At 37.4% G+C, this 13,717-nt stretch overlaps 1 protein-coding gene and 2 long non-coding RNA genes across 3 annotated transcripts in view; all 3 read left to right on the top strand.

The window, feature by feature from the left end:
• LOC127833825 (tubulin beta chain) overlaps window positions 1-2,093 on the top strand; it is a 32,428-nt gene extending 30,335 nt beyond the window's left edge. Inside the window, exons 2-3 of the mRNA XM_052359302.1 lie at window positions 96-1,228; window positions 1,705-2,093. Of these exons, the coding sequence (XP_052215262.1) occupies window positions 96-1,228; window positions 1,705-1,855 (1,284 nt within the window). The 3' untranslated portion in view covers window positions 1,856-2,093. The remainder of the gene's footprint in view (window positions 1-95; window positions 1,229-1,704) is intronic.
• A 7,341-nt stretch (window positions 2,094-9,434) lies between these two features.
• LOC127833272 (uncharacterized) lies at window positions 9,435-11,026 on the top strand. Its single transcript, XR_008027291.1, has 3 exons — window positions 9,435-10,079; window positions 10,349-10,412; window positions 10,932-11,026. It is a non-coding gene; the product is annotated as an uncharacterized LOC127833272 (long non-coding RNA).
• Window positions 11,027-11,373: 347 nt separating this feature from the next.
• Window positions 11,374-12,412, top strand: LOC127836415 (uncharacterized). The gene is made up of 2 exons (XR_008028759.1): window positions 11,374-11,418; window positions 11,634-12,412. It is a non-coding gene; the product is annotated as an uncharacterized LOC127836415 (long non-coding RNA).
• The last annotated feature ends 1,305 nt before the right edge of the window (window positions 12,413-13,717 follow it).

Raw genomic sequence — 13,717 nt, 5'->3', positions numbered from 1 at the left:
CACACTATACAACTTTATAAGTTTAAGTGCAACTAAAGAGTAAAATGAAATCTAGGGAAAAGGGCATATTATTTCATGGGCACTTTTCATTGCAGTTCTGGGAAGTCATCTCAGATGAACATGGAATCGACCCCACAGGTACATACCACGGCGATTCTGACCTGCAACTGGAAAGAATCAACGTTTACTACAATGAAGCTACTGGTGGAAAATATGTACCCCGAGCCATTTTGGTAGATCTTGAACCAGGTACCATGGACTCTGTCAGATCAGGCCCATTTGGACAAATTTTCAGACCAGACAACTTTGTGTTTGGACAAAGTGGTGCAGGCAACAATTGGGCAAAGGGACATTACACAGAAGGTGCAGAATTGGTTGACTCGGTGCTTGATGTTGTTCGCAAGGAAGCTGAATCATGTGACTGTCTTCAGGGATTCCAACTCACACACTCCCTCGGTGGTGGTACAGGATCCGGTATGGGCACATTGCTCATCAGCAAGATCCGTGAGGAGTACCCAGACCGCATCATGAACACATTCTCTGTTGTACCATCACCAAAGGTATCAGATACCGTCGTCGAGCCATACAATGCTACACTCTCCGTCCACCAGCTCGTTGAGAACACGGACGAGACCTACTGCATTGACAACGAGGCTCTTTACGATATCTGCTTCAGGACCCTGAAACTCACCACCCCCACATACGGTGACCTGAACCATCTAGTCTCTGCCACCATGTCTGGAGTCACCACCTGCCTCCGATTCCCTGGTCAGTTGAACGCAGATCTCCGTAAACTGGCCGTCAACATGGTTCCCTTCCCCCGTCTCCACTTCTTCATGCCTGGCTTTGCTCCTCTCACATCTCGCGGTAGCCAGCAGTACAGAGCTCTTACCGTCCCTGAGCTCACCCAGCAGATGTTTGATGCCAAGAACATGATGGCTGCCTGTGACCCACGTCATGGAAGGTACCTCACCGTTGCCGCCATGTTCCGAGGCCGCATGTCCATGAAGGAGGTCGACGAACAGATGTTGAACGTCCAGAACAAGAACAGCAGCTACTTCGTTGAATGGATCCCCAACAACGTGAAGACCGCTGTGTGCGACATTCCACCACGAGGTCTCAAGATGTCTGCCACCTTCATTGGCAACAGTACCGCTATCCAGGAGCTGTTCAAGCGAATCTCTGAGCAGTTCACTGCTATGTTCCGTCGCAAGGCTTTCCTTCACTGGTATGTTCTTTGTTTTAATAGTTACAATTGTATCAGCATCGCCAATGATGAATCAAATAATTAATGAATGAAAATAGAAGTTTGAGTTTACAATCATCTTAATTGGCAAATTACCACTTCTTTGGACAAATAATCTCAGGGCCAAAAAGACCTGCGCAAGGGGCCTCTTTCTCTTGCCCTTAACCAAAAAGGCCCTTTCCCCTACAGAAATGTCTTAAAAATCGTGCATTTTTTCTCTAAATTTCCAATCTACCTCTGACAGTATTTTTCATTCCCCAAAGACAGAAAATTGTCTTTTTCCCGAAAAAAAGGCTGTTGCACGTTCCCCAAAGTTGGTGTTTTGGCCCTGAATCTTAGATCCATGGTAATTTCTATCAAAACACTGACAGTGCAATCCAAACATTATTATGGATGACTGTCACCCTATTAGTACGCCCTTAGATGACCCATTTTATTTATCCAATTCCCACTTACAGGTACACTGGGGAAGGCATGGATGAGATGGAGTTCACGGAGGCCGAGTCAAATATGAACGACTTGGTGTCTGAGTATCAGCAGTACCAGGACGCCACCGCCGAGGAGGAGGGAGAGTTTGATGAGGAGGAAGATGAGGGAGAAGCTGCATAAATGTCTGACGTTGCAGCATTTGTTTACATCGTGACATTGACTCCCGTTTCATTGAAAATATCATTACATTGGTAACATCTTGTTGACATGCTTTTTATTGTATATTTATTTGATTTTAAAATCCTTTTCTCAGTATTTACATCTGATGTGCTCAATAAATTGTTTTAAGTGTGTAAAGTGTTAGAAGATCTCATTTTAATGAATTGTTTGTGCAATAAAGAGACTTTGTTTGTGTTAATTGGTTTGTTTGTAGTTATCTTTATTTGGTGTTTGATTGCGGAAATACACGCATTTTTAGCTCATCTATTTTTTGAAAAAAAATTATGAGCTATAGTCATCACCTTGGCGCCAGCGTCCGGTTAAGTTTTGTGTTTAGGTCCACTTTTCCCAGAAAGTATCAATGCTATTGCATTCAAACTTGGTACACTTACTTACTATCATGAGCGGACTGGGCAGGCAAAGTTAGATAACTCTGGCGTGCATTTTGACAGAATTATGTGCCCTTTTTATACTTAGTAAATTGAAATTTTCGTTAAGTTTTGTTTTTAGGTCCATTTTATTCCTTAAGTATCAAAGCTATTGCTTTCATACTTGCAACACTTACTATCATTTGGGGACTGTGCAGGCAAAGTTATGTAACTCTGGCTGGCATTTTGACAGAATTACAGAATTATGTGCCCTTTTTATACTTAGAAAACTGAAAATTTGGTTAAGTTATGTGTTTAGGTCCACTTTATTCCAAAAGTATGAAAGCTATTGCTTTCATACTTGCAACACTTACTAACTATCTTTAGGGGACTGTGCTGGCAAAGTTATGTAACTCTGACTGGCATTTTGACAGAATTATTGGCCCTTTATACTTTGAAATTGAAAATTTAATTAAGTTTTGTGTTTTGGTCCACTTTACTCCTAAAGTATCATAGATATTGCTTTCATACTTGGAACACTCACAAACTATCATAAGGGGACATTACAGAAAAAGTTGCATTACTCTGGTTGTCATTTTAATATTATGGCCCTTTTTTGACTTAGTAACTTTGAATATATGGTTAAATTTTGTGTTTAGATCCACTTTACTTCTAAAGTAACAAGGCTATTGCTTTCAAACTTCAAATACTTTCGTGCTACCATGAGGGTACTGTACCTGGCAAGTTGAATTTTACCTTGACCTTTGAATGGCCTTGACTATCAAGGTCAAATTATTGAATTTTGCTAAAATTGCCATAACTTCTTTATTTATGATTAGATTTGATTGATTCTTTGACATAACAACTATTACCTGACATACCACAATAGACTCCTGCCAAACCATCCCCCACGCCCCCCCACCCCAGAATCTCCCCCCCCCCCCCCCCAAAAAAAAAAGAAAAATATTTTTTTTTTCTTTTTTTTTTTAAGATCATCTAAAATAAATGACTACACCCTCACACTATACCCCCCCCCCCCCCCCCCCCCCCCCCCCCCGAATTTTTTTTTTAAACATGGTTAAAAAACATATATTTATTTATTTATTTTTTAAATACCGTCCAACTATCCCACCCAAGAATACCCGCCCCCCCCCAAAAAAAAACCCTCTCCACCCCACCCCTCCCTCCTTTGTGATTGAAGTATTGAGATAGGTCCCTTCACCTTTAAAAGAAAAATAGATGAGCGGTCTGCACCCGTAAGGCGGTGCTCTTGTTCAACATCTGCACTCTTGTTAAGTCTCCCTGTGATAAGCGCCATACTATGTACGTGTTAACTCAAACCTTAAAGTTTAATTGGGCGCAATAGGGCTTGTCCAAACCTAACTTGACAATTCATCACGCAAATAACCACAAAGATTTTCCATCGGTGTGTCTTGTGCAAAATCTGTCTAACTGGCTGAAACAATTAAATGTAAAGCATAATGTGGAGACGACAAAACATTTTTCTTAGGATAAAAGGCCAGTCACAGAAAGGCGAAATAATTATTGGCATGGTGTAGGGATATTAACATAGTAATTATAAATGAGGCAAGTATACAGTTACTTGCCAAAAATAGTTCATTACGTGGAGCCAGCATGTCGCTCACAAGAGCATGTTACCAGTGTTCGCGTTCCCCCAACATTCCCTAAGTACCTGGGACTCCGTAGCTTCAAGGGCTGCAACGAATCCCAAAAATTTGTTCGGATCCGAATCCAAATATGGTTTCTTGCAGTTTTTCGGATCCGGATCCCTCAGATAAAAGAAAATTAGAATTTTCTGTCTAAATTAATCATTGTTTTAGAAGTATAATTTGACTAAAAAACATTAAACATTTATTAACAAAAAACATAACACATTTCTCGTTTAACATTGTAGCGATGTCCAAATAAAACGAAACCTTAACACTTATTCACTTAATAGTATGCTCGTTAAAATACACTTATCACTGTTCATAAGTTTGATGTTTGTTTTCACGAAAATTAACACATTGCCCGCTTCCAGGCAAGCCCTATGAGAATTGACAGGGTCTCCTTCTGTGGATAAGATTCTTTCACTGAGCACTGAGGTTCCTTGCATCACAAGATAGCATTTGAACTTAGTATATGACGAAATATGCTTTCAAGACAATACATTATGCAGGAACACAATTTGACAGGTCGCGAAATTATGCAAAATTTACCTGGATCAACTTCTAGCCGCACTGGATCCACTACCGTTGTTTTTAAAACAACTCAGAAAGACAATAAGGAAAACTTACTTATTGCCATTATGAATTGCATTTGGAATGTGTAGATCCTCCTAGTTGCAATAATCCAACTCCCAGCTATTGACCCTCCGGGTCTGGGAGCTGTACGTATGTACTCATAAAAGCTCAGAGCATTCAAGAAGAACTATAGATCCTCCATGATTTCGAATTAGTTTTGCTCTCGGGGCTCATTACGGAATGTGTAATGACAATAAAGGATCCCGAATATTCTGCTATTTGACTGTCACTCGTCAATTATGGGAAACACTCTTTTCCATGTTCCTGATTCCATTGGCTGTTTCGGCTATGGAAAATAGTTGTATGGCCATAGACGAGAAAGACCGGTTAGTGAAGAGAAAGACCGGTTATAGAACATTTAGTTTAAGAAAGACGTCGGAGGACTAAAAGATAAAAAGTAAATAGTAACATAAATTGCATTCTTAAATACGAATGAAATTATATGTACTGGTACTAGTCTTCTATCTGCAATGGTCAAATATAAATGTGTATGGTGTACTACACGTATGGTTTATAAGTTTAATGTACATCGATAATAAATATATAATCAGGCAACTTGATAGTGCGCGTGCATGTGATGAGCGCTACTGCAAGTCGACTATGGCCACAGTAAATAACTATTAAAATGACAACATTGCTCATTTCTTCAAGTCGACTATGGCCACAGTGAATGACACTAAAAATGAAACAATTTTTCGTTACTGCAAGTCAAATATAGCTACAGTAAATGAAACTTAAAATGTCACCACTGTTCATTAATGAAAGTCGACTATGACCACAGCAAATGATTCTTAAAATGACACAATTGTTCATTACTGCAAGTAGACTATGGCCACAGTTAATCACTCTTAAAATGACACCATCGTTCATTACTGAAAGTCGACTATGGCCACAGCAAATGGCTCTTAAAATGTCCCCATCGTTTATTACTTCAAGTCGACTATGGCCACAGTAAATGACTCTTAAAAAGACACCATTTTTCAGTACTGCAAGTCGACTATGGCCACAGTAAATGACTCTTTAAATGACACCTACGTCCAATACTACAAGTCGACTATGGCCACAGTAAATGAATCTTAAAATTACACCATTGTTCATTACTGTAAGTTGACTATGGCCACAGTAAATGACTCTTAAAATGTCACCACTGTTCATTACTGCAAGTCGACTATGGCCACAGTAAATGATTCTTAAAATGACACCATCGTTCATTACTGCTAGTCAACTATGGCCGCAGTAAAAGACTCTTAAAATGACACCATCGTTCATTACTAAAAGTCGACTATGGCCACAGTAAATGACTCTTAAAATGACACCATCGTTCATTACTGCAATTCGACTATGGCCACAGTAAATGACTCTTAAAATAACACCATCGTTCATTACTGCTAGTCGACTATGGCCACAGTTAATGACTCTTAAAATGACACCACCGTTCATTACTGGAAGTCGACTATGGCCACAGTAAATGACTCTTAGAATGTCACCACTGTTCATTACTGCAGTTCGACTATGGCCACAGTAAATGACTCTTAAAATGACACCATCGTTCATTACTGCTAGTCGACTATGGCCACAGTAAATGACTTTTAAAATGACACCATCGTTCATTGCTAAAAAACGACTATGGCCACAGTAAATGACTCTTAAAATGACACCATCGTTCATTACTGAAAGTCGACTATGGCAACAGTAAATTACTCTTAAAATTACACCATCGTTCATTACTGCAATTCGACTATGGCCACAGTTAATGACTCTTAAAATGACACCACCGTTCATTACTGGAAGTCGACTATGGCCACAGTAAATTACTCTTAAAATGTCACCACTGTTCATTACTGCAGTTCGACTATGGCCACAGTAAATGACTCTTAAAATAACACAATCGTTCATTACTAAAAGTCGACTATGGCCACAGTAAATGACTCTTAAAATGTCACCACTGTTCATTACTGCAAGTCGACTATGGCCACAGTAAATGACTCTTAAAATGTCACCAGTGTTCATTACTGCAAGTCGACTATGGTCACAGTAAATGACTCTTAAAATGACACCATCGTTCATTACTGCTAGTCGACTATGGCCACAGTAAAGCCTTTTAAAATGACACCAGCGTTTATTACTAAAAGTCGACTATGGCCACAGTAAATGACTCTTAAAATGACACCATCGTTCATTACTGAAAGTCGACTATGGCCACAGTAAATTACTCTTAAAATTACACCATCGTTCATTACTGCAATTCGACTATGGCCACAGTTAATGACTCTTAAAATGACACCACCGTTCATTACTGGAAGTCGACTATGGCCACAGTAAATTACTCTTAAAATGTCACCACTGTTCATTACTGCAATTCGACTATGGCCACAGTAAATGACTCTTAAAATAACACCATCGTTCATTACTAAAAGTCGACTATGGCCACAGTAAATGACTCTTAAAATGTCACCACTGTTCATTACTAAAAGTCGACTATGGCCACAGTAAATGACTCTTAAAATGTCACCACTGTTCATTACTGCAAGTCGACTATGGCCACAGTAAATGATTCTTAAAATGACACCATCGTTCCTAACTGCTAGTCGACTATGGACACAGTAAAAGACTCTTAAAATGACACCATCGTTCATTACTAAAAGTCGACTATGGCCACAGTAAATGACTCTTAAAATAACACCATCGTTCATTACTGCAATTCGACTATGGCCACAGTAAATGACTCTTAAAATGACACCATTGTACATTACTGCAAGTCGACTATGGCCACAGTAAATGACTCTTAAAATGACACCATTGTACATTACTGGAAGTCGACTATGGCCACAGTAAAATGACTCTTAAAATGTCACCACTGTTCATTACTGCAAGTCGACTATGGCCACAGTAAATGATTCTTAAAATGACACCAACGTTCATTACTGCTAGTCAACTATGGCCGCAGTAAAAGACTCTTAAAATGACACCATCGTTCATTACTAAAAGTCGACTATGGCCACAGTAAATGACTCTTAAAATGACACCATCGTTCATTACTGAAAGTCGACTATGGCCACAGTAAATTACTCTTAAAATTACACCATCGTTCATTACTGCAATTCGACTATGGCCACAGTTAATGACTCTTAAAATGACACCACCGTTCATTACTGGAAGTCGACTATGGCCACAGTAAATTACTCTTAAAATGTCACCACTGTTCATTACTGCAATTCGACTATGGCCACAGTAAATGACTCTTAAAATAACACCATCGTTCATTACTAAAAGTCGACTATGGCCACAGTAAATGACTCTTAAAATGTCACCACTGTTCATTACTAAAAGTCGACTATGGCCACAGTAAATGACTCTTAAAATGTCACCACTGTTCATTACTGCAAGTCGACTATGGCCACAGTAAATGATTCTTAAAATGACACCATCGTTCCTAACTGCTAGTCGACTATGGACACAGTAAAAGACTCTTAAAATGACACCATCGTTCATTACTAAAAGTCGACTATGGCCACAGTAAATGACTCTTAAAATAACACCATCGTTCATTACTGCAATTCGACTATGGCCACAGTAAATGACTCTTAAAATGACACCATTGTACATTACTGCAAGTCGACTATGGCCACAGTAAATGACTCTTAAAATGACACCATTGTACATTACTGGAAGTCGACTATGGCCACAGTAAAATGACTCTTAAAATGTCACCACTGTTCATTACTGCAAGTCGACTATGGCCACAGTAAATGATTCTTAAAATGACACCAACGTTCATTACTGCTAGTCAACTATGGCCGCAGTAAAAGACTCTTAAAATGACACCATCGTTCATTACTAAAAGTCGACTATGGCCACAGTAAATGACTCTTAAAATGAGACCATCGTTCATTAGTGCAAGTCGAATATGGCCACAGTAAATGACTCTAAAAACGACACCATCGTACATTACTGCAAGTCGACTATGGCAACAGTAAATGACTCTTAAAATGTTACCACTGTTCATTACTGCAAGTCGACTATGGCCACAGTAAATTATTCTTAAAATGACACCATCGTTCATTACTGCTAGTCGACTATGGCCACAGTTAATGACTCTTAAAATGACACCACCGTTCATTACTGGAAGTCGACTATGGCCACAGTAAATGACTCTTTAAATGTCACCACTGTTCATTACTGCAGTTCTACTATGGTCACAGTAAATGACTCTTAAAATGACACCATCGTTCATTACTGCAAGTCGACAATGGCCACAGTAAAACCATTGTTCATTACTGAAAGTCGACTATGGCCACAGTAAATGACTCTTAAAGTGAGCAATGGTATCATAGGATTTCTACATGTTTTAGTGGTTACAATATTGTAAAAGAAAGTCATATATATTTTACTCTTCATTGGGTCACATAAGTTCATAGGAATTTGGTCGAAGTTCTATCGCCATTTCATTCCGATCTTTTTTATATATATTTCAGTGACGTTTTGTGGTTGCTTAACCATTGCAAATGTATTACAAACGTAGACGCGGCACCAAAAAGTTCCATCGGATATGGATTTTGCGTTTTCGCGTTAGAGGTATCAATTCATACATTACTCTCCGTTGCATGCCTATTGATTATCATATTCAAATATTAAAGCACAATTTCATTAACGTATTGTCATACTCTTGAAACAGTGTACATGCTATAATCATTTGGTTCATTTTTATCAGTTTTTTCCTCATGTAATTCAGGCACTGAATGTCGTGGAGAAAAACATCCAAGATACCTTTTCAGAAAACGGGTAAGTTGTAATTGTCATAAATAAGGTAGCTTTTCTGCAATTAAATTCAATGCACTGATATACTACGCTTATTCAAAATGTGCGTTAATGCTTACAAAAACTGACTTTAACAGCAGAAAAGCTTTGTAAACGGCGTAGTATTCGAACTCGGTCTTGCCACCGAAACTTATGTGTGACGGTGTTGTGGAATTGGTCTTGATGCGTCTGTTACTTGCCCAAAGTCAAGAGCTACTTCGAATTCAATGAGCTCCGAACGAAATAAATAAACTCTGTATGAGAAATTCGTAAAGACCAAAGTATCGCAATGATCCAGTTGCATTACGAACAGGCACTTAGTACAGTACAATGCCTAGCAATGGCAACTGTATATTGCATAAGCGCTTGGCATTCAAAATACCAATTATATTGAAAGCTATCTGTGTTCCCTTATTTATATAACCACTTTATATTTAGGATAAGAGCAGAAATATTTTGAATCAATTAACGATAAAAGTCGAGGTTCGATTGTAAAGAAAAAATATGTGTTATTCGCTTATTCACAATTTCTCCTGACAAACGGTACCATACACAATGTAAAACTTTCCCTTTCTTTGATTTCATACAAATTTCACAAAACATGGGAAATTGATTGCTTACTTAAACTGTCAATAATGACGACATTTACAGGAACCACCCTTTGGTAAAGCTCGTAGGTAACGAAAAGCTGAAATCAGCTTTCAAGAAGAACAAAAGGTATTTCGTATTATATTTTTATATTGAGTATTGATTTTTTTCATGAACTATTCCAGTCAGCCATAACATAATCATTGGGCCGTTTACAATGGATTTAGAAAGTGAAAAATAAACATAATCTTGCATATGACCGATTTTGTAAAGGTTAAAAATTAGTATGTGGAAAGATATACATCTAAGGTCGTGCTCGATCGAGACTGCCATCAACATTTGTTAAAAACTAAACTTATAAAAATTAAAACCAATACCATTTCTATATTAAATTACAGACTAGTTTCATCGTATACAGAATCCGTCCTCGTCAAGGAAGCGTGTTCAGTGATCATGCACGAGGTATAGAGTATGGTCTTTGATTATTTTTTGTAACAAGTATTATCTTACAATAATATATACGTTTTCAAAACATGATTTTATTTATAAGAGTGCGTAACATTTTGGTCATTTTGTGCACAACCACATTTTATTCACGAAAGTATAAACTTGCGCTGTGTTTGTGTAAATTTAATTCGTTAAATGTAAATATTTTAAATGTTAATGGGAAGAACAAAGTCTTAAAATGTACAATATCTCCATATAACATGCCTGTTAGACTGTCAATAGACATAGAATCCCGTTTTATTTTTTACGCGGTTTTTAAAGGCGAGTCCGAACAATATAAATAGTAAAAGCAAAGATTTAAAGTTATATAATTAATTGAAAAAAGTATATCGGTTTCGAATGTCATACAAAAATTATTTTCTTCTTTGGTGTCAAAGTAAACTACATATTCGTACAGAAAATATTTCACAGTACATGTATGTAAAATTTTTTAAATATTCTCATAATCGTTTGTTTCAAATCATAAAACTGCAGGCGACTGGATGTAGTTATAAAGACGCCACAGAGGCTCTGCAACGAACGGTGGCCAAAAGTTTTTTCACAGCATATAGCCTGGCAATAACTCACCGTATGTATTGTCCATATCATTAATACTACAATGATCAGTTTTGTAAAAACATATAGCAGTCATATTAGGTTTTTCTTTTCGTATAAATGTCATAGAAATTTCATTCGGATTTACGTTTTACAAAATGGTTTAAAGAGATATCTGTAACATGTTTTGGCATAACCAAGCCATTAATACAATTACTAGTCACAGGCAATTTATGATTAGTAAAAGTTTATCGTATCATCGAAATAAAACAATTACTTATAAGTGTCTTCGTAGCCTTTGACACTTTAAAAGTTTGACTTGTTATGTAACTTGATGTGTTTTTAGTTCATTTTCACAAATATTTTGGGTTTTTTAATGCAGGCTCGAGCATAAAAGAATATTGGTCAAGCGCCCTAGCGGATAGACGTAAGTAAAACACGGAACATAAATTTTACAGATGAAATTGTAGGTGCTCATGAAGTTTCATTTAAGACATTTTTCTGGATAGTAGATGTATATTCATGTTAAAAAGCATGTTTTCTTGTAGCTTATGTCACAACTTTCATGGTACTCAAAAACTGTGTGAGAATCCTAGTCAGTATGTCGTACCAGATTGGATTTTGTTGCAATCTATTTCAAAGGTAAAGCCTGGTGAACACAAAGACGCTAACATCCTGCAGAAAAGTTCAACATGGCTGACAACACCGTACGGTCGGAAGATGTGTAAGGACAAAAGTGGGATCGTTGCATTACAGACACCGGTTTACTGTTAACTGTTGAGTTATCGATTCCTACAGAACTTAAGTGTGCACCACTGCAGTATGATGACATTTAAGTTTTATAGACTTTCATGCAATAGTTACTGTCACACAGCTCCGGACATTGAAAGTGGAAGGACGGAGAACCACACAGAAACAATATCGGCGAATGATGATGTATATTTGTTTTAAGTTTCGTGAAATAGGTACTGTGAAACAGCCCCGGACGTACAACCTTCCTGAATTTCAATCTATTAAGGGGCAATAAATTAATTACGCGTGCACCGCAGTATGATTGAACACATTCATATTAAGTTTAATGAAATTTAATAAATAATTATTGATAAACACTTCCGGACATCGCCAAAATAATATTCCTTCACTGTCTTAGAGGGGTAAAACGCCATCATAAGGGAGGTGTCATTTTGTCTACTTACAAGAGTTGGTGCATTCGGATTAAATGCGTATTCTACATGCAATAATAAATGCATGCAAAAATAAATATCTTTCTTGCAACAAGCGTAAATCTACTGCAAATCTTAGCAAAACATTTGCAAACGTATGTGCGTGTGTATAGTGACGCAATCATACGTTTTTCCATAGATAATTTGTTTCTTAATGACAATATGTTTGTATTTGATTAATAAAACACCTGGATATTATATGAATATGTCATTTTCTGTTCCGAATCGCCACCCTGCTTCTTTCTAGCAGCACCATGTACCTTTTGGGATCCAAGATCTTACCCTGTATTATACATACGTACGTGGTCCTTTATTCATGGCAGGTGATGAATTGCCAAAACAGAACGGCACAAAACGAAACAAAATACAAAAAGAGTACAATAAAGCCGGTGTCACCGCTTTGGAACGGTCAATGTTAACTACTGGGCAGGTTAAACAGGTTAATGAGCGCTCAAACTCATACGCGAATCAGGAATATTCATTATACATACAAGTGTAAAATATAGTACTCTTACATTGTATTATATTTATGGCTATAGGGTTGATAAGAGCGCCTATGTTTTTTTACTAAATCTCGTTCTTATTTCAGTATTTATGGCTATATGGCGAATAAGAGCGACTATGTCTTTTGAATAAATACTTATAATGGGATAAGAGCGCCTTTGTCTTTTCATTAAATCTCGTTCTAATTTCCGTATTTATTGCCTATATGGATGATAAAAGAGACTATTTGTTTTAACAAAATGTCGTTCATATTTCCGTATTAATGCTTATCAAGGGAAAAGAGCGCCTAGGTATATTGACTAAATCTCGTTCGTATTTCCGTATTAATGGCTATATGGCAGATAAGAGCGCCTATGTGGTTTGCCTAAAACTCGTTCACAATTTTGTATTAATGCTTATAATGGCATAAGAGCGCCTTTGTCTTTATACAAAATCTCATTCACATTTTCGTATTAATGCTTAAGCATAGATAATTGGGGTTATTTACTGTGGCCATAGTCGACTTTCAGTAATGAACGATGGTGTCATTTTAAGAGTCTTTTACTGTGTCCATAGTCGACTAGCAGTTATGAACGATGGTGTCATTTTAAGAATCATTTACTGTGGCCATAGTCGACTTGCAGTAATGAACGATGGTGTCATTTTAAGAGTCATTTACTGTGGCCATAGTCGACTTGCAGTAATGAACGATGGTGTCATTTTAAGAGTCATTTACTGTGGCCATAGTCGACTTGCAATAATGAACGATGGTCTTATTTTAAGAGTCATATACTGTGGCCATAGTCGACTTTTAGTATTGAACGATGGTGTCATTTTAAGAGTCATTTACTGTGGCCATAGTCGACCTTTAGTAATGAACGGTGGTGTTATTTTAAGTGTCATTTACTGTGGTCATAGTCGACTTGCAGTAATGAACGATGGTGTCATTTTAAGAGTCATTTACTGTGACCATAGTCGACTTTCAGTAAAAAAAATGATGGTGTCATTTTAACAGTCATT

Source organism: Dreissena polymorpha, chromosome 6, assembly GCF_020536995.1.
Source record: "Dreissena polymorpha isolate Duluth1 chromosome 6, UMN_Dpol_1.0, whole genome shotgun sequence".
Taxonomy (NCBI): domain Eukaryota; kingdom Metazoa; phylum Mollusca; class Bivalvia; order Myida; family Dreissenidae; genus Dreissena; species Dreissena polymorpha.
This window is presented reverse-complemented; position numbering and strand designations above follow the sequence as displayed.